The sequence below is a fragment of the Apteryx rowi genome, unplaced genomic scaffold, assembly GCF_003343035.1.
Source record: "Apteryx rowi isolate R43461 unplaced genomic scaffold, aptRow1 scaffold_209, whole genome shotgun sequence".
Lineage (NCBI taxonomy): Eukaryota > Metazoa > Chordata > Aves > Apterygiformes > Apterygidae > Apteryx > Apteryx rowi.
Genome location: NW_020448408.1, coordinates 730,927 through 755,539, shown reverse-complemented (window position 1 = coordinate 755,539; position 24,613 = coordinate 730,927). Strand labels below are relative to the sequence as shown.

At 37.5% G+C, this 24,613-nt stretch overlaps 1 protein-coding gene across 1 annotated transcript; it reads right to left on the bottom strand.

The window, feature by feature from the left end:
* Nucleotides 1-259: 259 nt before the first annotated feature.
* On the bottom strand, nt 260-24,510 carry GPR180 (G protein-coupled receptor 180). Its single transcript, XM_026064100.1, has 9 exons — nt 24,349-24,510; nt 21,649-21,807; nt 18,261-18,455; nt 14,622-14,802; nt 14,375-14,424; nt 10,583-10,740; nt 3,825-4,016; nt 3,395-3,472; nt 260-1,744 (listed from the first exon to the last, which is right to left on the bottom strand). Exons 1-9 carry the CDS (start codon nt 24,482-24,484, stop codon nt 1,586-1,588), a joined length of 1,308 nt encoding a protein of 435 aa, XP_025919885.1. The 5' UTR covers nt 24,485-24,510; the 3' UTR covers nt 260-1,585.
* Between the last annotated feature and the right edge of the window lie 103 nt (nt 24,511-24,613).

Sequence of the window (24,613 nt, the reverse complement as noted above, 5' to 3'; positions counted from 1 at the left end):
ATAGTATCTCATCTTTTCTAGCCTCAACCTGCCATTCTTGATCTGAATTACAAACAATAAGAAAGGAGATGATTTAATGAGCAACTTTGTCATGTTGCCATTTGGCCTTAGTCAAAGGCAAATGTCTAGTTTTGCCTCTAAACGAAAATGGGAGAGACTTATGTTTAAACTACGTTCACAACTCAGACAAACATGAATAGAAATGCTAGGGCTATTTGTGTCTTCACATTTTCAAAGAAACACAATTAAATACAGACTATTATGGAGAAATGAACATTCATTTACTAGCAAATAAAAACAATGTTTGTGAAGAAACACATGTATGATAACAGGTCTAAAATTTAACAAATTACTAAATCCAGACAAAAAGATTTCAATCACAGAGGTAATAAGAATGTTCTTATTATAAAGGAAAAAAATGTCAGCATGATTTAATCATACTCAATAAATAGGCACTTCAATAAAGTATATATTTACACTGGCTTTCTGAATGCTAGGGCATCAAAAAGTACTATGGCTTTATTACAATGGATGGAAGATGGCAACTACTTAGAACCCAGTGCCAACATGGATTATAACAAATCCAGTGAGTATTTTGTTTTTCAATTATTCATAGAAAATTTAATCCTGATTAAGTATCCTTGGGCAGGAATTCATGGGTAGTTGATGACTGAAACCAACATTTATTTGAAATGCTTCTGTTAAATTAATCTGTGTATATGGCTTAATTATGATTGAATCCTCAATGTAAGAGAAATGAATTATATCAGGATTAAAATTCTAGTACCACATCACCCATTCCATTTTCTTTGCTCCCCCCCCACTTTTTTTTTTTTGGAAAATGTGAGCCTGCTGTTTTAATTACCTTTATGTTTCTATGTCTTCTAAGCTGCAGATATTGTTTAGACGTTCATTACTAGTACTTTCAGTCACCTTTATTTCAAAAAAGGCAAATATAAGCCCTATTGCTATTCTCCTTAAAACTTTAACCAATATGAACATTAGTGGCAAAAAAACCTTTTGTTTTACACCAATAATACAGGAAAGTTTCCTGCAGTTCATTGTAAACATTTCATACAGGTTTCCCAGAGGACTCTCCCTCTTTTGTTTCCCCTTTTATACTTATACATAAAATGCATTTTCTCTAAAGTATGAAAATAAAAAGAATCTGTATTCATCATTATGCATCACACCAATTTCACAACTGGCCTCTTTCTGACTTGTTTGAGCTTGTAGTCATTTTAAGAACTGCATTTTGTAAGACCTTCAAACCTAGTATTGATATAAAGTAAGGATTTTTGCATGGCTGTTAATGGGAGAGAAAAGAGTCAGTCTGTCATGTAGCACAGCACCACATGCTACACATAAACAATCTTCATAAAAGTATTTAGATTTCGGATTCTTCCACTCCACAACACTTTAACTGATTAATCTAGGGACCTTGTCAGAGTGAAGGTCAGTGAAGAGCTCTCATATTATCATTCAGTTTTCCACTGAAACCAATGTATCGCACCTGTGACAAAAATATCTGTATATTTAGGTCATTATTGCACATTTATTACATAACATATTCTTCCTAAACACCTCAGAAGTGATGTCGATTTTTATGTCCAGAGGATACTGTTAGTGGCAATGTCACTGATGACAGTGAAGATACTTCCCAATATAGACTATGAGACAGAAAAAGTCTGTAGAGGATAACCATGGAGATGCACTGACAGAGGATAACACCTATAGTAATAATCTAAACACAAAAAAGGGAGAAAGGGAGAAAATAAGTGAAAAATCCCCAAACAGATTTTTTTTTTTTTAATCAGCATGCTGTGCAAGTGCTTGAAGCTTAACTTTAAACCTTTTAATACTGCTATAGTTACAAAAGATTTGAACATGAGTCACAAGTCCAGGATTCAGACTCTCACACCTGGGGTTTTTTAAATCAGTAGATAGCCCCAGGCAAGTCACATAACCCTTCTGGCTGTCTCTGTTCTGGGGAATTTCAGACTTGCAATTCGCCACCCATGCAGTTCCACAAGCAGAGGTGATATTTAGACATTCTGTTCTTACAACAAACAGAAAAAATGCCTGAACCCACTTTGCACTAGCACAGTCATGGAGTTATGATGATAGTTATTTATCAGCCTCACTTAGCTAGCTCTCTTTTCAGCGGAAGTTTCTTCATCTGGAAAAGATGGGTAAGGCAACATTTATCAAACCCATAAAGGTTACTGCTGTTTGTGAGTAAGTGAAAGTCCAAGTTTATGTACAGCCTTTTAAAATACATGTTTTTCTTAAACAAATATGGTATTTATTGATCACACATTTCTTAATTATGTTGAAGTGCATTTAAAGAAGGAAACACAGCTGAATTTTTGTAATTTAGGAACTGCAGCTGCAAACAATAGTTAAACCTACCCCAAATGCAAATACAGGGCAAATATGATCTTCCTACACTGAGCTCAAATTATTGCAAAAAAGAAACAATTTCATTTACTGATTCTACCTCAAGAGATTGAGAGAACACCCCCTCCTCTCCCCAAATGATGAGGTTTTCATCCAGCAACAACAAAAAATAACTTGATGTATAGGCTCAGAGGATTCTTTTTTAGGTTCCTCCTCTTAAAATCAAATATAGTATTTGATTTTTATGTATTTTAGTGCAATGCTTTTTCTCTGTGTATATCCTCCATATAAATAAATGCTCAATTTCAGAAAATATTTGCACACAAATGCACAGATGGTATTAACTATGAAAAAAGATGCAAGCTCTACCCTGGAATGAGGTAGTCAACCACCTGAGAATAGTAGCGCACTTTATCTGAACTTAGAAGGCTCCACATACTAGTTCCCTAGTTCCCAGTATGTTAAGCAACTGAGAAACCCAGTAAGTCCACCTTTGTTTTTCACTGTTTAGAGTTTACAAACCGAAYTGCATACTTGGACAGATCTCTTCATCTAAAGAATACAGTTCAGCTACAGGTTCCCTGACCTATTTAGCTGCATAAAGCTTTTAAATGATGAAGACTAAAAAGCAAGCAAAAAAGAATCCACTGATTTATCTTTCTACTAGCTTTGTCAAAAGAATCCCCAAGGTGTTTTTAATTAAAAACCAAACAAGCAAACAATAAAACACCACCACCCCCTTCACATTTTCCTTTAACTTAACAATCCCCCCTCCTTTAACCTAGAAAGGATTACGCTTATATGATTCAAACTCTGTATGCCTTTGTAAAATCTGATTCACATTAGCATCAATGAGAGTTGTGTGACTAAGACTTTTCAAGTTGATTTGGGGTCATAAGATTAACAGCCTAAGAGCATGAGTTTGCTAACAAACATTGAACATGAAGAGCAACTACTATTCAAATTTCATCTCTTTTATCTTGCCTGTACATACCTTTTCTCTTTGATATTCTCTGAATATTACAGAAATGGTTGCAAGACATGGGTGGCACAAAAACCAGAGAATGCAGGCCTGAAAGAGAAAAGTGTAAGTTAGAAAATGATTATATGCCAGCTTAGAAGAAAGAGATGACAGTTAGAAGAACTGTATTTAAATTTCTGTCTATTTTATGAATCCACTGTTTACTTTTCAATCAACAGAATGAAAACCACACAATGAAAGGTGGGATTTCTTTTAAAAAAAGCTCTGTACTCCTTGTCATATTAAAATGACTACTCAGAGTAAGATAATAGGGTGCAATTTAATCAAATAAGACATTTAAACATTAACTTTCTTAYGGAGTAAAATAGTTTAGTGTTTCAGTCAACTGCATGCCACAATTATATTTACAGCAAAAGGGATCAGTCTCTGATGTAACCCATACTTTGGCGAAGGTGATATAGAACTCCCTTTTCAGTGTGCTTCTCTCTACTGTGATGATCTGGTAAAGACCAGCAGCCAGTGACAAAGCTAGGCAAACTCTGAGGCCAATAAGCAGTCCACTTGCTAAGCCATGGTGTGAATGGTAGCTGTGGTGATTAGTATCTTCAAACTGCTCCCAAATTAATAAAAAGCTCTGGAAAAGAACAACAATAGCAAAGCACATTTAGAGTAAATAAGATTACACTAAACCTCAATTAATCTTTGCATCACAGATTAAATTATCAGCACAATTGGCCAGGCTCTGCTCTGCTTGTTGGAGACCATCATACTACACAAAAAACTAGCCTGAACTGCTTTTTGGCACTACCTATTACTCCAAGTGCAACTGGCAGGAACAGAGTTTGTCTCCTGCATTCCTTAACTTTTACAAAGTTTGACAATTTAAAGTTTTGTCTAATTTGGATAGAAGGAATGTAGCATTGTAGCACAAGATCCAAAATAATCATCTAGTTAAACAGTCAGCCTACTCAACAGGAAGCCCACTAAAACGATCCTACAGAGCTATGGGGAGGTGTCTCTCTCCGCTTGGGATCCACAACCTGTAAAGCTTGTTTCAAAGGCAGGAGACTACGCCTTTTCTTTCAAAACCCTAACAGGATTCACTTTTCTTTTTTAAATATGGGGAAGTAAGAGGGTGGTGCTGCTGCCCCTTTTATACAATAGCCTAAAGGCTCAAGCATTCACCCAGGTTGAACTTGGATCTCCCACAATTCCCTCCTTTGCCTAAAGGATATCCAACTCGCATCTCCCACCTCCTTGGAGAGTGCCCTAACTGCCAGGCTATAGGCTGTTCCTGGGTGGGCCACTCTCCACCCCTTCTACTGAAGCTGTGCCATTGTGAAGAAAAGAATTCAAAATCAGCTAGGTCAGAAAGTGTGAGCGAGCCTGACTCTGCAAGCAGCTGGCTCAGAAACCTCCTAGGGACTGGGAAAGGGAACATCACAGGTTCCAAATGCTATTCCAACATCTGGAGAAATGCTCTAGCCAACAGATTACTGCATGAAAGGCAGTAATCCTCCTTAGCTCTCATAAAAACCAGCACTGTATCCATTTGCTACAGAATCCAATTTTGTGGGAGTACTGTGAGAAAGGATATCAATAGAGTCTCTAAGAAAAAACAGACAAAGGAATGCCTAGTTTCTGAATTTTCAGGTGCCTACTTGTACAGTGCATGAAAATTGGGTCTTGCTGAAGAATATCTTTTTGGGACTTAGGGAATGTTAAAGTTACAAACTAGAATGCCCAGAAAAGTTTAGACTCTTCCAGCATCATGTAGCAGCTGAGTAGCATTTTAAGACTTGAAAATACAGTGCAATCTAGTTCATCTACTGTACATATTTAACTTGCATTTAGGTTTCAGGTGTCTAATGAAGCAGGCTTTCTGAAGGAAGGTAGTCAAGTGTGATTTATAACTGAGGTAGCTCTGAAGGCCTTAGGAAGGAGATGTTGCTTGCCTCAGTTTAGAGATCTAAGTTAGTCAGATTCCTTTCTGAACACATTCAAAGGCTCTCCAACTACATTAACTACATAAAGACAGAAAGGTTACTGATATTAACTTTTTCTTTTAAATGTGTAATCCACCTGTGCATTCCAATGATGGGTCTCCTAGAGTCTCATCAGTTCAGACTGGTTAGTTTTCTCTTAAAATATCCTTAAAGAGCACTCTCTCACTCTTCACTTCCCCTATGCAGGCCATGACACAGCAAGCGTGACTGCTGCTATTTCAGTTGCTTCCCAGCTACTGGGATGGAAAAAGGAAAGATGGGAGGGGGACAAATGTTAAGCACACACACCTTGAACACTGCTGATTGTTAGTAAATGATCTGACTGACGTTCTTTAAATGATCCCACCATAAAATTCTATTTGTGGGCAACTTCAAACAAACACCTCCAAATGATCAAGTTACTTGACAGAGAATCCTATCAAGGAGTAAGACTGAAATAAAACTAAATGGCTCCTGAAACCCTAAGAGACAGCACAGCATTTGGTGAACGCATGGATAAAAGCATTAGTTTTGGTGTGAAACTGATGAATTTCCATTGCAGAAGTTATTTTGGTTCAGGCAGAACTTGCCCAGGAAAGAAATGAGGGTTCCATCAGTTACAGAATCACTGTAGTTTGACAGAGCATCATCCTTTTTGGCATTTATGTGTGGGGATAGCCAAACTCTTTAACTACCCTGGACTGGATGYATGCTGTCTGAGAAAATTTCAACAAACAAACAAACAAACAACACCCTCCCCCCCCCCAAAAAAAAACCCCCCACCCTGCATAGAATCTTTTTGACACAAGCAGGTAATTGGGGAAAAAATATGGGAAACTGATGGAGATGGAATTCTAATACTACTTCATGAAGAAATTTTAGGTGGATCCCAGGCACACCTCAAACTTAACGGGCAGAGCTCATGAGGGCTTGCATTTTCCTTAACCTACTACCAAAAGTGACAGCAACGAAGGAAAACATTTTCACGAGAAGATGACAAAGAGCTGGAGTAAAGGAACCACTGGAATAAAGTCCAGGTCCTAGTGGGAAAATAGTCTCTAACAGCAGGGTATGCTCTGGACTGGCCCTTTAAAGAATATAAACCATGTAAACAACACAGAAATCAGTTGATCAAAGAGTGTGTGTAGTGACAGCAATGTAAGATCAAAGAAGTCCAGCTTCCTTCAATTTCACTATGCTATTCCAAAATAAGCAGATGGCAGAGATGGACCCATTTGTGCACTAAGCTGGAAACCTGGCCCAGGTGAACATGTGCCATTCCTCTTACTATAAAAGCTGGAACCACGCTCACTGGAGAAAAGCAGTATTCTGAAAAAGAGAAATATATAGCATTTGTAATAGGGAGCTTTTCTAGATTGCAACGGAATATGAGATCTGGTCTCAATGAAGGAAGTGTTTTCATAGACAAAGATGATCCTGAAGCCCAAATTTCTTTGTCTGTGCCACAGATATTAAGGTCAATAAGCCCTGACACCCCTTACCTTGACCAGAGAAAGGCATACATCAGCTCACTTGGCTGTGATATCAGGAACAAGCTGAAAAAACCACCCAAACACCAACTCGTTCAAGCAGAAATCAGACATTTTTTGTTGGCATTGAGCAGATCTATGTTGCAGCTCTGGAAAGAGCTTGGAGAAGAAATCAGGGTGAATATCCTAATTATCCAGAAGAACAACTCTGCTCAGATTGTCTACAAAAAAATTGGATGAGCTGGGTAGGTGCACAACTGAAAAGGTGACTCGCACTAGTTATACCCAACATAAAAGTCACAATTTCTTCTTGAAAAAGTAAAGGAGAACGGCCATCTCCTTGTTTACATAATGCACTGTTCAAAATGTCTGACATCACCTGTGCACATCTTATCTATCTTGGTTTTCAGTGGACATCAACCACTGACCAGTACTGGTCTCCCTCTTAAACTGCTACATGAATGTTTGCTATGGACATCATCTTGATGTTCCAGATATACAAGTTTATCCTCCACAACCACACAGTGAAGTACCAGACACTTCTCTCCTATCCTGAGGAAACAATCATGGTATAGTCCTTCCTTCCCCTTGCCATGCCAACACTGACTTTATGGCACTCCAAGATAACATACCAATCTCCAGTCAAAGCAGGTTCTCATGGGACAGATCGCTGAAAGAGACAAGGGGAAGGGGGAAAGGAAATGGCAGAAAGGTGAAGTGGATTAACTAGCTGCTTCTAACTGCCTTTAGTACTTTGGTATCTGATGTTATGCAGCACCAAGACAGTAAAAAATGTTTTAGATCTGGGGTCAGAGGTAGAGAAAAGGAAAAGCATACACTCATTCTGAGCATATCTTTGGGGTGCATCTAAGAGCCTCTTTGATGCACAAGTTCTAATGCAATAAGAGACAACGTGCATTTTCATCAGCATCAAAGCTATCGGCTTTTCTTCTGGAATCACTGCAACCTCTCCAATCAGCCCAGAAAGGTGACATGACTCAGGTCTACGTGATGAGAGAGGCCTAGGCCATCAATAAAAAGTTTTGAACAAGTCTTGTGTCTCAGCAGCACTGAGCAGAATCTTTAATGAACAGACAGTGGCCTGAGAATCCTTTGCTCTGAGGTTGAAGAAAAGAACAAGTTAAGGCAAAGGGAGATGCTGAATGGAAGACCTGTCCCTCCTTTGAGATGTAAGCTCTTGTAGCCATGGTGACCACAAAAGATTTGCTGACTTGTAGGCTACATCCACCCTACACTGATGGCAACCTGTAAACACATCCCAGGAAATTGCTTGTGTTTCTGAAAGAATGAAAGAATAGAATTCACAGCATCAGTACGAAGAGGGAAAAAAAAAAAGCTGAGAGTTTGCAGAGTAATTTAAACTAGTAGCAGGCAAACAGGGTTGGAAGAGTTTGCCAGTTAAAACTGCAGTTAACTTGAAGAATAACAAGCTTTCCTAGGCTGTCCAGTTGCTTGACTTCCCTCTTGTCTAAATGGGCAGACCTCTTTTTTGATTCAGCTGTAATGAGCAACAGGAGAGCTCCAAGCTGTATGGACTTCTATATAGCTACTCTATGTCCTTGGACACTTGGAATTTGCTATCAGTTTTCCTGACTATGAAATGACATGATCCCAGAGACTTCCAAATTGCTTCAGCCATCTCCAAAATAGGTTTTATTATTACTAACGGACCCAAGAAGAGAGCAGGTAGTGTAGAACATCAGTAAAACTAACATAGCTTAATCTCAATTTTCTGCTTTAGGGGAATGCATGTGGGTTCTATTACCCTCTATAGCAACTCCTTACAGCATTTCTGATTATCCATATAAGTCTGTCCAGCCTCTGGTACGGAAGCTAGCTTACCCTTCAGAATCCCTGCAAAAGGGTAGGACAGATAGAAGGTTATTCTAGGTTTTCATAAATAAAAGTGCTCATTGATTGCCCTGTTACAGCAGGTCCAAAACCCATGTCAATCTAGACAGACCAATGAACAATGGAGTAATCCAGAGAATGAAGCCTTAAGCTCAGCACCTTTGATAGAGGTGATGTGGTCTGGGTTCTGCTCCCCTGAGCTCAGGAACTGCATTCTATAATAAAGAGAAGAAATCTGGGAAAAGATATATATCGTAGGTACTGGGCCATGAGATGGAAGACACCTTCTCTAGAGGGGGTAGGATATTCCTGGTGCCAGGAAACCCTTGCTGGAGACAGAAGGCACTGCGATGGGGTGCAGAACCACCCTGGCAAAGACATATTCTAGTACCTGTATTTGTTCCTACAAGACTCTTGCCACCTCCGACATTCTCAATGGTACCAGGAAGGGAAATTTAGTAGAGATGTGCCTGCCTGATGGCTGACTTTGTGCCAACACTCCAGTGGTGCTGAAATAGCCAATGCAGATGCATAATGGACCAGTGCTGGGAAAAGCAACATATATGTATGGTGTTTGTCCTAATTTTTACTACGTGGGTAACAACAAAAAAGATCTAGCTGATACTGAGTGTCTTTTCTATGTATATTGAAAAGAAAACAACAATAACAAAAACTTTCCAGTCTCAAGCGACAGAGCACCAACACATCCATATGCACGTACAAGTGGAGAGACACAAATAAAATTAAGTACTTGCTTTAGAAGTCTTCTTTACTACCAGCATGTAAAATTTCTGCTGCTAGATGGGTGTCAGATTAAGGTGTAATGAACCTACCCTGAAATTTCAACAGTCCTGTTGACCTTAATAGCCCTTGGTTTATGTTCTTAATTAGCAAGAATGCTGTCAGCTCCCAGCTACTTTTAATGTTCTAGTAGTCCACTTGTTTAGTTTGGAAGCCGCACTAATTACAGATACTACTCAAATATTACAAAATGTAATCTCTTCCTCATTATTGTCTCCAGTTTCTCCCTGCTCTCCTCATTCTCAATGACTTTCAGATTCTCTTGTCTTTATGCCGTGATTTTAAAAAATTTGTTTACAAAAGGCACTACCAGGGTTGGATGATCTCTATTACAATTTACTTTTAAGTTACTGGTTTACTTTCTAACTTACATTAATGAAAAATATTTGAATGAAATTATATGTCAGACCATTTGTATATTTGCAAGACCAATCCTGCACATCAACCTTTCAAGAATTCCCTTATATTGACTGAAAAGACTACTAACTATCCTATTTGAGTGGTTCTATGGAGGATAACACTGAGGGTATAGTTTCAATTCTTTTTGGTGACAGGAAAGCTGCTGTTAGAAATTCTTGGCTTTCCTCCCAAGCTCTACATTCACCCCGCACAACAAAACCCCTCGGTTATACTAATTACAACATTATAACATGACATTATAAGCCAAATCAGTAAAATAATTGTGCTAAAATCTCCTCCTCCTCTTTTTTTTTTGGGGGGGGCAGGGGGGAATCTAGATCATTTCACTGATTTGTTTTACAGTTTAATGCTACAAACAATTGGCACAACCAAGAGTTTGGAAAACTGTGGGAACTTTTTAAGTGGTTTTGCTGCTGAACAAAAACATACTGTGGAGCTACATCTTAAATTGTTAAAGTAAAGAAGAGGCGTTGTTAACTATTAGAAATACTGGGTGCACATTATGCTGTGGGTTTTTTTTCCAGTCTTGATACTCCCTCCCTCATAAAATATTGAAATTAGTTGGTTCACAGTTCTGTCATACTTAATAGCAGCTGTATATTTCACCATAAACATGAATATAAAATACAAACCTGTGTAACAACAACTGCTACGGCAATGCCAGTAGATGTTGGAGTGGAATCCCATTGAAGAGGTCTGCTATAAGATTTCTTCATTCTGCCTATTGTCCAACCCATACACAGACTCAACAATAAATACAGCATTTGTATCTGAGAGACTATGTCACACACTATTGGAAACAAAAGGAAAATAAATAATCACAACAAAAAAGTAATACAGAGTTTCTACAGCAAAAAGAAATATTCTATATACCCACAAATGAAAGATGGACATTTGCTTTGACAATACACTTCGACTAGCTGAGGTTGCTTTGTCACAAAATGTGGCTATTTCAATCTGTTTTCAATGATCAGATAGATCACTATCAGCTTTCCTCTACTTATGCTTTAGTTCTGCAATGACATGGGCAGAGCGCTGCATCCTTCCAAATTCCACTCTTGTTGTACCAGAGAAGTCTGGGCTCAGGAGTCCAGACTGCATTAACAGATTTACAAATGCTAATGGACTAAAATCATATTACGTATATTAACCACACTGTTTACTTCATTCTACTAATATGAAACATGATGAAATTAACTCCTTTGTTCCAGCAAAACTTTCTTGCTCAAAAATCAGATAGTTGCACTGTACTTTAAATTGTCTGTATTTTGTCTTAATGATAAAGCAGCTTGCAATAGAAAGCACATTAAGGACAAATTCCACTCTCAGATACATAAAGGGAAAAAGCTAATGACTAACCCTAATACAACTTCATTTGCAGCAACAATCTGCCTGTACTTCAGTTCATTAAATATAAACACCTTTTTCCTCATTTTGCTGTGTCCATTTTTTGCTCTGTTTGAAAACAAATAATATATACACTATAAAGTTACACTTTTAATCAGTGTTTCAAACCTGTGTTTGAAGCTGTATCTGATTAAAAAAAACAAAACAACAACCATCAAGTTAGAATGTATTCAAGACTTTACTCATTAGCCTTGCTGAAGTACTACTGCCATTAAAAAGAACTCTAGGTTACTTTCAAGTCCAAGCACCAGCTTTAGGAATTATTCAGTAAGTTTCAATCACAAACTTACCTTCTCTAAAGCAAACTATCACCCAGAGAGAAAACTGGCCCATTGTATTGGTGTAGCAGAGATGTACCAGCAGTTTAAAAGATCTGTTCTTATAGCATGTAAATTGCAAACTTAGTTCAGAAATGAGAGATGAGCATTACATAGAACAATGCTTTTTTATTCACTTGTTCAATATTTTAGTTCAAGTAATTTTTTTTTTTTACATATTTGTCATTTCACTTACATACCAGATACAAAAAACAATTATTTCTACATCACAAATGTATTTTTATACTGTAAAAAACCAACCAACCAAAAAAACCCCCAAACCTTGTATTGTATTACAAAAAATAAATATACTTCCACATTTACTGAAAACTTTATAGAGAATGTTGCCACTGTTCAAAGATCAGTAAGCATACATGCGATATGTGTCAAATGAAGATCAGCTACAATATTTCCTTGAAGCTCAGCAATATTAGCAAAATATGGACGTAAAACAGATTTCAAACCATTATTCCTGGGATATATTTGGCCCTTTTCTGGTTTATATGTTTATATGTTCCTAATAAATATTCAGGCACTTTTGCTACTTAAAAACCCTCAGGAACTTTTAGTAAACACAAACTTGCTCATTCTTTAATAATATGAACTGCCATTGGTCTTGGACAAAACGATCTTGAAACTATTTTACAATGCCAGCTTTGGAGGCATAATACTCTGTAGAAAAAATTATTACCTGAGCTTTTGGCATGCCAGATCAGTGTCACAAATTCAAGTTATGGAAAAGACTAATCAAATCTGGATGTTCTAGAGAGCATTCACCTATTTTATAGTTTGTCACTCCTGAAGGTAACCTCTTCCCTATGTAAAAGCTATAGCCAGATATTGTCTCTCAATCACATCTTGGATGTAGATATTACTGTGCTTCAGTGTAGCAACAGTTCAAGTGGATTTCCAGATAAAATGGTGCAAGAGAAAGGTTCAATACAGGCTTTTAACTTTGATGCCTCATACACCTTGTCTGAAACTAAGAAGGGTCTTTACCATTGAGAGGAATTCCAAAATGTCCATCCCACTGTAGTCAGGGCTAGTATAAAGCCATGCACAACTGAACTGGTAAGAAACTTGTCTGATCTCACCACAAACCATCTTTTTCTGTATGTTCATCAGCCATAATAATATTCTTTGACTTTTCTGGTTTTGATTTTGTCAAAAGTTAACGGACTGTCAATTACTTGTGTTACTTTCGAGTGCCAGAACTATTCAGGTGATTATGCAATCTTAGGTGATTATGCAAATTTAGGTGATTAATTAGCTTTAGGGTCAGGTCTTTATACATGGTAAAAGACAAATGATGCTGGGGAAAAATAATTGCTTGGGATAATATCTGAACAGGTTTCTAGAAATAAATTCTGGCCCCACTGAAGTTAATGGGAATTTTTACCACTGACTTTTAACTAGGATTTCACTTCTAATATGGGAAAAATGGTAGCACCTTCAATCTCCAAACTATACTTCCTACTATCCATTCTTCAGAACTGTAACTGAAACTGAAGCTTTCCACATTTCTATTCCTTCAGCTCTCTTACTCTTTTGAGAACTATGAATTTTAAAAACAGTAGGAAAGGAAAACTCTCTTAGTTGAATCTCTTAAATGTAGCTATTAATTTGAGAAATATTGTTTTATTCCTATTTACTTTTGCTTTAAGAAAATAAAACTGTGGTCTTTACTATAATACATACACATAAAATCTAAGATGCAGATATTTCAGGGTGCGTTACAGTTAACACTGGGTTTCTCACTGGGGAGGAGTTATAAGCACATCCATATCCTCCATTTAAATATCATTTCAGAAGACCAGAAGGAAAGTTTAATAACAGTTGCTGAAGAGACTGCAAGGATTTGCTAATTCAAATGTTCAAAACAAGAAAGAGTATCAATTATTGTGGTGCCAAGTGCCATCAAGAGGCTGTTAATTCCAACTGCAAGTTTTTAAATGGACTCTATGAAGGAAAATATTTTTCTGTATAGGTTGTTACTCTCCAATACTATCTCACTATCACAGTACTACTTTCTTGGGGTACTTCAGGCCAATCAAAAGGTAATATATTAGCTTGGAAGGAACCCCTCTATGCTTCAATAGTGAACTTCAGAGAAACCAAAGCAATGTTAGACACTAAAGAATCTAGCAAGTGCATTTTGGGATGGGATGTTGTAGAAATTCAGTTCCAATAAAAGCTCAGAATACCTATACAAAGTTGAGAAAAATGCTTTGTTAACATCAAATCTGGACAAAAGCATTTTTTGCATGTTCTAGTCATAGCACTTGTGCTGCAAACCACTTCCTTTCTCATTACAATAAATTTTAAGTTTGCTATTGAGATGGTATAAAATGTGATAAAATTTCCTAAAAAGATCATGCAAACTCAGCAAAATTCTTTAACATGTTGAAACATTTACTAATGTGACAGTATTTAAGGGTTTGTAGGATGGAGTCTTAAGACAATAAAATCCTTTAAAAAGTCCTAAACTAAATCATAATCACCTAACTCTTTATATATAGTATCTATTGTATACATCCTGAATAAAACTTGTTTTTCAGAAAAGCAACTTTTAGTTATTTCATATAAAAAATCTAGTGGTATGGTCCAATATCATAATTTGGTCCAACAACAGCATTAGATAATGCACTATACAGACTAATACATAGGAACGCATAAAAAATGATGGACAAGCATACTCACATTCTGCCAGACTTCCCATAAAAGGTGCTCCTATTCCATCTTTAGAATAACTGATAAAAGAATAGGAGATGATATTTAAGTGAGTCAGTCTTAAATTTATACTCTCTCTCAGAAGTATGCTTAGGCAATGATGTAGTTCTAAAAAGTCAGCCCCATGTTTTGTCACAACCACTACAGGAAAGATCATGTACTGATCTTTACGACACCTTCAAATATTATAATTGAAAGCAAACGTAAGTAAAGATACCTTGAGAAATGCAAGTAGTTGGCAAAAGCTGAACCAGCCTGCAACAGTAATGCAACTGACAGCACCTTTAATACAGTATGCATAGGTCCACGTTTCTTAATTGTTTGCCATAGGGACTGCGCATATATGCAAGCAGTTAAGAAGTATGCTAGGACAAGCAGGAAAAAGAATTCATGTAATCCTGTAGGGGGAAAAAAAAAAAGAAAAGAAATACAGCTTAGCTTTTTATATATATATATATATATATATATATATATATATATATATACACACACACAAATTGTTACCAGCAGTGCACAACTAAAACATTATAAGCAATATTAAGCAATAATCACCCAAAAGTGATAGGACATATAAAATGATTAAATCCTAGCTTATTTTATCCAAAAACAAAAAAAAGTCAGTTAATTTTTCAGGCAGCTGATTATAATTTGATCTGACAAAGTATTTTTTACTGAACAACACATTTTCTGAGTGTAAGAGATATTCTGTTCAGAATATAATAGCTTTGTAGCAATTACTGAAATAGTATAAAGTGGCATAGTTTCTTAATAAGCAGAAAATAATTGTAGCCCATTTGATCAGTCAGAAACACCTTTAATAAATGATTCATTCTGAGTTTGTTTTTTGTTTCAATTTTTAAAGGCACAATCTGAAATGACAGTAACCCTGAACATACTTCCATAGAATCTATTTAACCACTGGGTGTCACTCTTCCTCCATGTAAAAGAAAAGTATGGTTAGTCTAAGAAGTAGATAGTAGATAGAGAAATCGAAAGAAAAGTAGCAAAGAGAACAGTTATAATTTCATAGAGTGGGCTTTTTTTGCTCCAATCTGAAAAGAGGCCCAAAGATTTTGATATCATCTGCAAAACAAGAGTACTGTGGTTTTCAGTTTAGCAGTTGACTGGTAAGATGCTTCCCTAAAGATCTGGATCCTGGAAGCCTTTTCTAGCACCTGCAAGCTTTGGAACCCATCATATGAGTTCCCAGAGGGTCAAGAAGCCTGGGTGTTAAAAGCAAAAATGGGTAAACAGAAGTTTCGCACAGAAAACTTCTATGTTTTTCTTCTTCAGCCTTCCTTGAAACCAAATGGTTTTCCACAAAAATCAGATTCTGACCAATGTTTTTTTTGCTCCAGCAAAATAATTCTGTTAAAAAATTTCCAACCAGCTCTAACCAGAGATCAGAAACAGAGCAATTATACACATTTCAATATCTCAGCTGAAGAAAAACATTGGAGTTGGATGAATTCTGAATATTCCCCAGTACCATAACTTCTACAGCTAAAGTTAGCCAGCTTGAACATATATACAATGAAATGGAGAACAAGAGCATAAAGCTTTTAAAGACTCATTAAAAACAAAAATGTCAGAGCCACTCTGTTTCTCCTGAACACCTACAAAAAAACACAACTTATGATTGACAAAAGAAAAACATGTATTTCAGATCAAATATCTTATTTTTCCTTTCACTCTGTATCTTTGTGCTCCAAAAGAAGCAGAAGTTGGAAAGGATTTTGTAGAGCAGGATATTTCTCATCATGAAGAGTGGGAACACCTGGAAAATCAACTAGCTTTTAATAAATAGTAAAATATTCAGGACAGAAAGCACCCTGCAGCCAAAGACAGATTGTAGCTGAATGGTTTGAGACCAAAAGGATTTAAGAGAAACCTGAACTGAAATACAAATATAAAAAAACAGCAGTGATCTTCAATCTGTCTTTAGTAAGTTTTCTGACTTTTAAGTAACCCAAACTTGACAGAGAAAATAAAACACAGGTACCTTAGAGTACCTAACTTCAAAGATTTTCAAAGATCAAAATGCTGCCTACCTGGTCAGCTGCCACTAGAAATTCTAGATTCCATTGGTCTTACATAAAAGAGTTATCTTATAAAATGACAAAAGATTACTTGTTAGGGATGGGAACCCAGGCCTCCTCTCTTGAGGGAAACATCCTAATCACAAGGTTAGAGTCTCAAGCTCTTTACTGTACTTTCCTTGTAGTCCATTTAATTTTGAGATCTCCTGTGTCAGGGGCACAGCTTTAACAGCTAAAGGGAGACCTAACTAGAACCATCTGTAACTATGTAGTTTTAAGTCTCCTCAGTGAGGAAAAAAAAAAAAAAAAAAGAAGAAGAAGAAGCTGGATCTTTTCTTTGGTGTTCTAATATTCTAAACTGTACACTCTATGAAAAAAGGACAAAAATTATCTCCTAAAGATGCCATCAAAAAAAAGAGAAGAAATCCTCCTCAGTTCTATGAAAGTAGACATAGACATTTAACTTCAGGATTCAGAGCAGAGTTGCAGGTTTTCATTCTGAATGAACAGATGCATTACTCCGCAACCACGGAAGAGATGAGATGTAAGGCTCATCCCATTTCCTACTTTTTAGCTCTAAATAGCTGCATCCAACACATTTACACTTCTCACCACACACGCTAGCTTTTCTGAGTTCTACTTCAGAGTGCTCAAGTCTTACTACAAAATTTATACAGAACTGAGGTGTCTCACTAGAAAGTCTGTATACTACTTTAAGGGCCATATAATGTCTTATAGTGCATTTGCCTCTTGATTTAGCAGAGAAATGCTACTGCTGCTTTTCGGAAATAACTGACTTAACCTAGAATTCACTTCTGGATGTAAAATTCACCAAATAAAAACCGTAAACTATGTTTTCAGATTAACAAGCACAATTAATAAGTTAAAGAGACAGGTCACATAAACCTGAAAAACTGGATGATTTACATTGCACTTTCTTACAGATTCCACTAAATATTTCAGTGTGAAGATTTTCTTCCCTTCAAAGCGGAAGCTGTTTTTGTTCCCTCTATATCCTCTTGAGACCAAGAATGACAGCAGAGCAATTGATTCTTTGCATAGTAATTAGGCTAGATCTGTGTATGTAGGCAGACTAAGCCTGCTGAGCTCTTCCCTTAACACAGTCCTAAGTTAGTCACATGCTGACGAGTGAAGCTAAATATTGCAATGATGCATATGCTGGTGGGTTTGGATTGTCCAAACCATATAGTTTTTTGTACGCACTTCCTTGGCTGTGATCTTGAGTCACCTCTAGAAGTTTTCCTTCACAGGTTTACAGATTCAAATTTGCATTTCTTAAATAATAACCATGATTGACAAATGCCTCACTCCAACCTGCAGCCTCTGACCAAGTTATTTGGAAAGATCTAAACACTGAACTGGAACTGTATTGGGAAAAAGTTTATGTTGTGTGTGAATTCATACTGCACTGAATCAAAGTTTAAACAGTTAAGGAATTTAAAGAATTAAATAAACAAATTCATTAAATTTAGGAATTAAATTCACATTGAAGTGAAAGTTTACAATTTCAAAGGGTAAAATACTTATCAGCAAAGGTGTAAATATTGTACCTCCTTGTGCACCTATTTTGCTAATTAGAGAAGTTTTGGACAGTCAGTCTAGAGAAAGAGAAGGATTTATCTGTAACATTAGAAAATTCATTAAAATTCACTCTTCTTTGAAAAAGTAGAAACTGAAATGTAAGAAACTGTTGTCCATTCCCCAGTTCCACACTTTTCCAAGCACAGTAAGTATTGATTTGTTTGGGCGATCAGATCCTTAACTTATAAATCTAATTTTAAGAAAAAAAATCTTACCAGATTCCCCTGCGCTAAAGTGATCTAATGGATTCCCTTCTGCATCTGGGTTTAGTAAGACCATTTCAAACTGAATATCCTCGGATTCAGAATAATTCTCCTCGCAGGTAAACTTGTCTACATAAAACACATACCATGTTTCTGGATAAGGAATCTGGGACACTGTCAGATTTTGCTCTGTGTGGTTCACAGTCACTTTGGAAGAAAAGAAACAAACAAAAAAGTGGAGTAAGCACTTGATTAATCTTTTTTTATAGAATTCATCTTTGAATGAAGACAAAATTTAAATTCACATCATCACTTGTATGTTATAAACACCATACAGTGAAAAACAGTCTTTGCTTTGAAAGGCAGCCACAACACTAAAGACCCAGCACTCCATCCTCATCTTTGGTTTCAGCTAGGTACAGTCGAGGGCTGGTGAGGAGATGTACAGGATTCTATCTTTCAGCTTTTGGGTTTGCTTGCAATGGCTCCATTCTGCCAGAAGCCAGTAAGTTCATACAGCATCTACTGTCTTTAGCACACTTCCACCCTCTTGTACAGTATCCAGCAGAATAGCTATTCTATATTAACCAACAGATACTTATGCAATATAAAAATAAATATAAAATATAAAAATACCTTTGTGAAATTTATTCTACTCAATTTTCAAAGATACTTTGAGCACAGAACAGGAACAGCGACATGAGAAAACAGTAAAAAATAGCGTGCATGCTTTAAAGATTCAACTTAGCATATTTTACAGTATCTTCCCCAAACAGTAATAGGTTGATTTTCATTTGACAGCTAAGGGCTGATACCATTGTCTAATAAAATTGTATGTTTCAAATCAGATAACATTTAAGACCAACTACATAAGAAACTGGAAAGCTTCATCTGGTCACCGATCTTACCATGATTCTTAAGGCAACTGTTCATCACTACACACTCTGAAATAAACATTTGCTGCAAATGAAATCTGTGGCTCTTTGTGTGCGTGTTAAACTGCAAGAGTCACAAGTGCTGTTGCACTGATTACTGAACTCTAGTGTTCATCAGCTCAACCACAAACAAAAGCCCTCCTCTGTAGAAAAAATGACAAAATAATTAACAGACTGTAGATGAACTCACTAAAATAGGTTAAGATGACAATGGCTAAGGATGAGGAAAAAGTTCATAAAATTTCTACAAAACAAGCTATTTGTCTTTCATGCAAGGAGCTTCCATATGAAAAAGCTGCAAACATGCACACAAAACAACCCTTTGCAAACTCATTATCCCGAAGTATTCTGTAGACAAAATTCAGAACTAATTTCTAACTTCAAGCCTACCTGTGAAAAAAGCTTATGTCATTTAAATAAACTTGTTTAAACTTTAAGGAGTTATTTTCCCTTCTTTGAAGGCTTGTACTGATCAACAGTTGGATCCAGGGAGAAACATATCATGTGTCTCTCTGCAGCATTTGTCATAGAAGTACAAACTGGGGAATACATGAACCAGAGAAAAACATTCTAATAAAGGCAACTTGTCTTGTTGGAGCTACATATCTTATCAATCAAAAATACGAAGTGATACAGTTTGGTACAAAAAGGAAGCTTTTTAAAATACAGATTAAGGATCTCATATAATGCTTAATCCAAGAGAAAGGGAAACTGCAGCTGAAAGGGGTGGCTCTACTCTCCACCTGCACTCTCAGCTGAGCTCTGAGAATGCCTTATTTCCATCAGGATCAGGGATCACAGAGTGAGTTTGTTAAGTTTTCCATCAAACTGCAAGCTAACTCACAGGGAATGAAGTAAGATAAAATAAAAATGTAATTGATATTCCAACAGATCAGCAAGCAGATCCGGCTCGCCCTGTGGTCATAGGATTCCTAAACACAGTGGAAAACAGTGAGTATATTGCTGGGACAGACAGGAGGGGAGGACCAACTGCTAGTGATTTGAGCAGCACTTCATGTTTAGCTCAGATCAAGTGTAACAGGGAACTACATCCTTAAAAGTGACATCTTTTTAAGATTTCATTATGACAACATTCCAGGAGATCAGTAAGTTACTCTAGGCATTCTGGCAGCACAGTGGAAATATATTCAAAAAAGAAGCTGTACGCACTTAAGATAGCATTGAATGATGTTTCTAATATTAATTTAAATTTCTTACAGGTAAATGTATACTTTAAGTAGGTCTTGCAATATTATGATGAATAAATGGTGCAAATAGGTTATTTTAGCATGTTTATTTTTTGGTTACATAACTGAAAGCTTCAGTGTTTCACTGTTCTACCTTCTACATCTAGATAGACACTCAAATTAAGCATTTTCCTGACTAGCACATCTTTCATATTGAATTTTTAAAGGCTCTAGTATGTTTTGTACATCAAAGAGTTGACAGGTTTGTGCTACCATGACAGTGAAAATATACTTCTATTTTTGTTTTCTTGTCTTTGAAAAATGACATTTTACACAGAATTGAAGAACAGGAGAGATGTTTCTCTATTAAAAAAAAAGAGAGCAAGACAGCCTACATATTCTATACTGTTGCAATTAAAAGCATTTGAATGGGAGATTCAAAGACGAATACCAAATTACAAAATTAAAGGGTGAAAGAACATTAAACGATAATAAAAGCAAATGTAAAATAAGGCAGCATAACTCAGACAAATTAATTTTCACAAATACCCTACAGACATAAGTGAAAAAAAGGAACTAATGATTATGAGGTTGTGAAAAAAAACAGAGAAAAACATTTTCAGGTGGAAAGTTTCCCTTTTACTGCACACTTGGATTAAATGCTCCCACCTTACAAGCACTCACTTCAGAAGTTTAGAGATATCTGCAGCAGGCTCCAGCAGTTTGCCTTTATTTTTTTTGCTACTGAAATAAGAGTCACAATTCAAAGTGTACCTCTGCCCACTCCAAACATTTACACGTTGTAATTACTTTAATTTCACTTTATGATGGTATTATTTGTAAATTCTTTCACATACTCAACATAATCTTTTTACAAAAAAACTTTAGGGAAAAAAATGAATTTTATTCCAAGGGGAGATAAAAAGTCTCTGTACTGAATGAGTAAATGAAAAGTCCAGCCAAATATCTATCTTTGAGTTCTGTACAAATGAGAACATGAGGCTAGAACCTGCCATGAAGTTTGGCTGTTTGCATTAAAGTCTTCCACCATTTGTCACGGATTGTTCATTTTCCAGCAGTATACTAAATTATAACTTGCAGACAAAGTCCTCTGAAGCGATGAAAGCAAAGCAATTATATTTCCTCATAATCTTTTTTAATTCTAGAAGATTGAAGTCCTGCTTTCACTTAAGTCGATGCAAAGTCCAAATTCACTGAAACACCAGCGTTCTAAATACATAGATAACAATTCATAAGGGGAAAGAAGTAGTAACTCACTTGTCAGCTGAGCTTTAGAGAATTTCTCTGTACAGCTGTGTTGTTGGATACTGTTCTGCAGCTTCTGCCATTCCTGTGCTTTAAACAGGTGAAGTCTAGCTTCTTTTGTCACAGCTACTGCTACGTTGTTGATTCTGACACACAGAACAGCATGGTCGCCTTGATATTTAAAAAACAAAATAAACTGTTCTTGCCTTGATGCCAGTTATACAAGCAACAAAAAGCAACTCATTTTTTTAAACAAGTAATAGAACTACAGCTTCACTTTATTTCTAAAACTTTTACCACTGCTTTCCATAAAAGTCTGTACTATCTTTCATAAACAATTTCTACATGCCTCAGTAACACAATAGTGCATACACAGTTTTTTATGATGGTACTTAAATTTTCACCATGATGTCATTAACCTCCTCTACTTCAAACAGCCTTTCTCTACCCCACTTTTTTTTTCCCCTACAGACTTCCAAATCATCTTCTCTTCCCTTCTCCCACCCCAAAATTTTACCTGTTCCAGTAAGGACAGTGCCACAATCAGTCCCAGTAACTGATTCAAAGTCTATTATTTTGTGACTTTTATAGCATGATTATGAGCATCATAGCCTAGCTCTTGAGTCTAATACCAGAAGAACTTGAGTAAACGGATCTTCATGTTATGTTCAGACTAGAACTAAAATACTTGCCTAGAGATGACAGAAGACAAATAGATACCAACAGATTTACAAAGAAAACTAAACTTCAAAATGTTCTCTAACCTGTTCAGACTACCTACATACTTCATCTTGATATGGAGAAACATTTTATCTCTTTAGAACAAGCTCATTTAACACAATTTATCATCTGGGTAATTCAATGGTCCCCAAACACATTGTGATATACCCTTTCATTCCATATTGCCATGCACTTTAATATAACACTACTCTAAATTAAAAGATAGGGCTTGACAGAAATAGAAGTACACACTGGAGAAAAATCAATCAATACTACAAGAATTCAAATTTATTCAAACTTAAACCAATTTTTATGTGTTTTAAACTGTGAGAATAATCTCCTTTCCCACCTAACCTAGGCACAAGGTGGATGTTAGTAAATAGACTACTACCAGTTTCAAATAAGTCTTTGTCAGGAAAAGTTTGTCTATTCAGAGCCAGTTGCAAGATAGTAGTCCTACAACAAAACCTCAAAAAAGGTGATCTCTGTAAAGCATTATATGGAGTACAGATCACCTAAGTTTCTAATGAAAAAAATATTCTGAAAAATTATCAGCAGGTTCTATAAAAAGATCATAAGGCTTTCACTGAGACCCAGAATATGTATAACTGTATGTGTGCATGCACAAGGAGGAATATTTCTCAGGAAGTATGCAGCATTAACATACTTGTATAATAAAATATATCTGAACACCTAAAACACCCATCTTAAATCTTGAAGTTTTTTTCTCAGCTTTAAGTAATGCATTTTGTTGTCCTCAGATCTATTTAGAGTATTTCTGCAGTTATCCTCTAGGACACCAATAATTAACTTTGCTTTCAAGTCACTCCACAAGCTATCCCCACCCAATCTCAGTGCTGAGTGAGAGATGACAGTAGTCATATTCCACCTCCTCTTGGTTTACGTTACCTTTTCCTTCACCCAATTAGATTTTTTTCATGCAAACATTTTTGTTTTCCTCTCACACTACTCCTCCAGGCTGGGAGGAAGCTCGTATACATCTGCAGCACTACCAGCACAGTTGTCTTTCAAAGCCTTCTGCAAAACTTTTCTGCCCTGAAGCTAACCGAAAAAGAAAACAGTTAAAAGCTACTGAAATGCTGACCATATAGGAACAGCATGCTGATCAATGCAGCACTGTTGCATACAGCACTCACTATACTTGCATGCTGTCTCTTTTTGCAAAGTAAAGCTTATATAGCAAGGACAGTCTTCTCCAATGTGTATTTCTGCAATGTCTGTTCTAACAGGGCTCTGTCCCATTGTTTGGCTTCTTAATAATTAGGGATTATTATTAACAAACCGTTAATAACACAGGAGAGAAAAGCTACGGGGCAACTAGGTGAGAATTTACATCCTGATGCACGACAGCATGGAAAAAAGCAAAAACAAAACACGTTTAGTGTTAAACACCATTGTCACTTCTGTTATTTCATTTGGTTAATAACCGAGTAATTCCATTAGTAAATACAAGATACATGTAAAAGTTACAATCTGCTCTCCCAGACAGTTTCCGCAAGTCAGTTTATGGGACACGAAGGAAAACACAGTGCTGAGTAGCCACAACAGTACTTTTTTTCCCCGTCTTTAATAGACAGCAGTGCTTATATACCACGGGGGCCTATAAACTTTTGCTTGCACTGCCTGGGTGCAGCCCCACCTATGAGGAGGAGAGCGGCTGAGGTGAGCGCCAGCTCCCGGCTGAGCTGCCCATCGCCCCTCCCGGCGCTGCCCAAAGCGCCTTCGCCTCCCGGGCAGCGGATCGAGCCCGCTGCACGTCCCGGCCGCGGGCGGGCTAGGAGACGGCTCCCGCCGCCTGCGAGCGCCCCTCGCCGGCGCCTCCCGCCTCTGGCCGTTGCGACCCCCTCCCCCCCGGCTCGCGTCACACCCACCGCCCTAACGGCTTTGACGCGGCGTAACGGTCTCCCCGCCCCCGCCGCCGTTTCAGGACGGCGGACAGGGACGGCGCCGCCGCCGCCTCCGGGCACCTACCGTGGAATTGGAAGCGCGCCACGGGCCGCCAGGGCTCCAGCCGGGCGGCGGCGCTGGCGAAGCCGCCCCGCAGCGTCTTGCCCTCGGCGCCCCACCAGCCAGTGGCGCACAGGAGCCACAGGAACCGCCACCTCATCCTCGGCCCCGGCGGCGGCGTCGGCCGCTGCCCCCCCGCCGCGCCGTCACGTGATCCCCCCTCCACACACAGCCGTTACAACCGGGCGCGGGGCAGGCGAGCGGGGGGGAGGGGAGCCGACAGAGAACC

Bases quoted from the DNA above. Each gene is read 5' to 3' on its own strand.
- GPR180 (XM_026064100.1), bottom strand. From the start codon at position 24,484: ATGAGGTGGCGGTTCCTGTGGCTCCTGTGCGCCACTGGCTGGTGGGGC. The intron at 14,803-18,260 runs GTAAGATTTTTT...TTCCCCCTACAG, and splicing joins CTTTAGCGCAGGGGAATCTG to GATTACATGAATTCTTTTTC. The intron at 14,425-14,621 runs GTATCTTTACTT...TTCTTTTATCAG, and splicing joins AACTACTTGCATTTCTCAAG to TTATTCTAAAGATGGAATAG.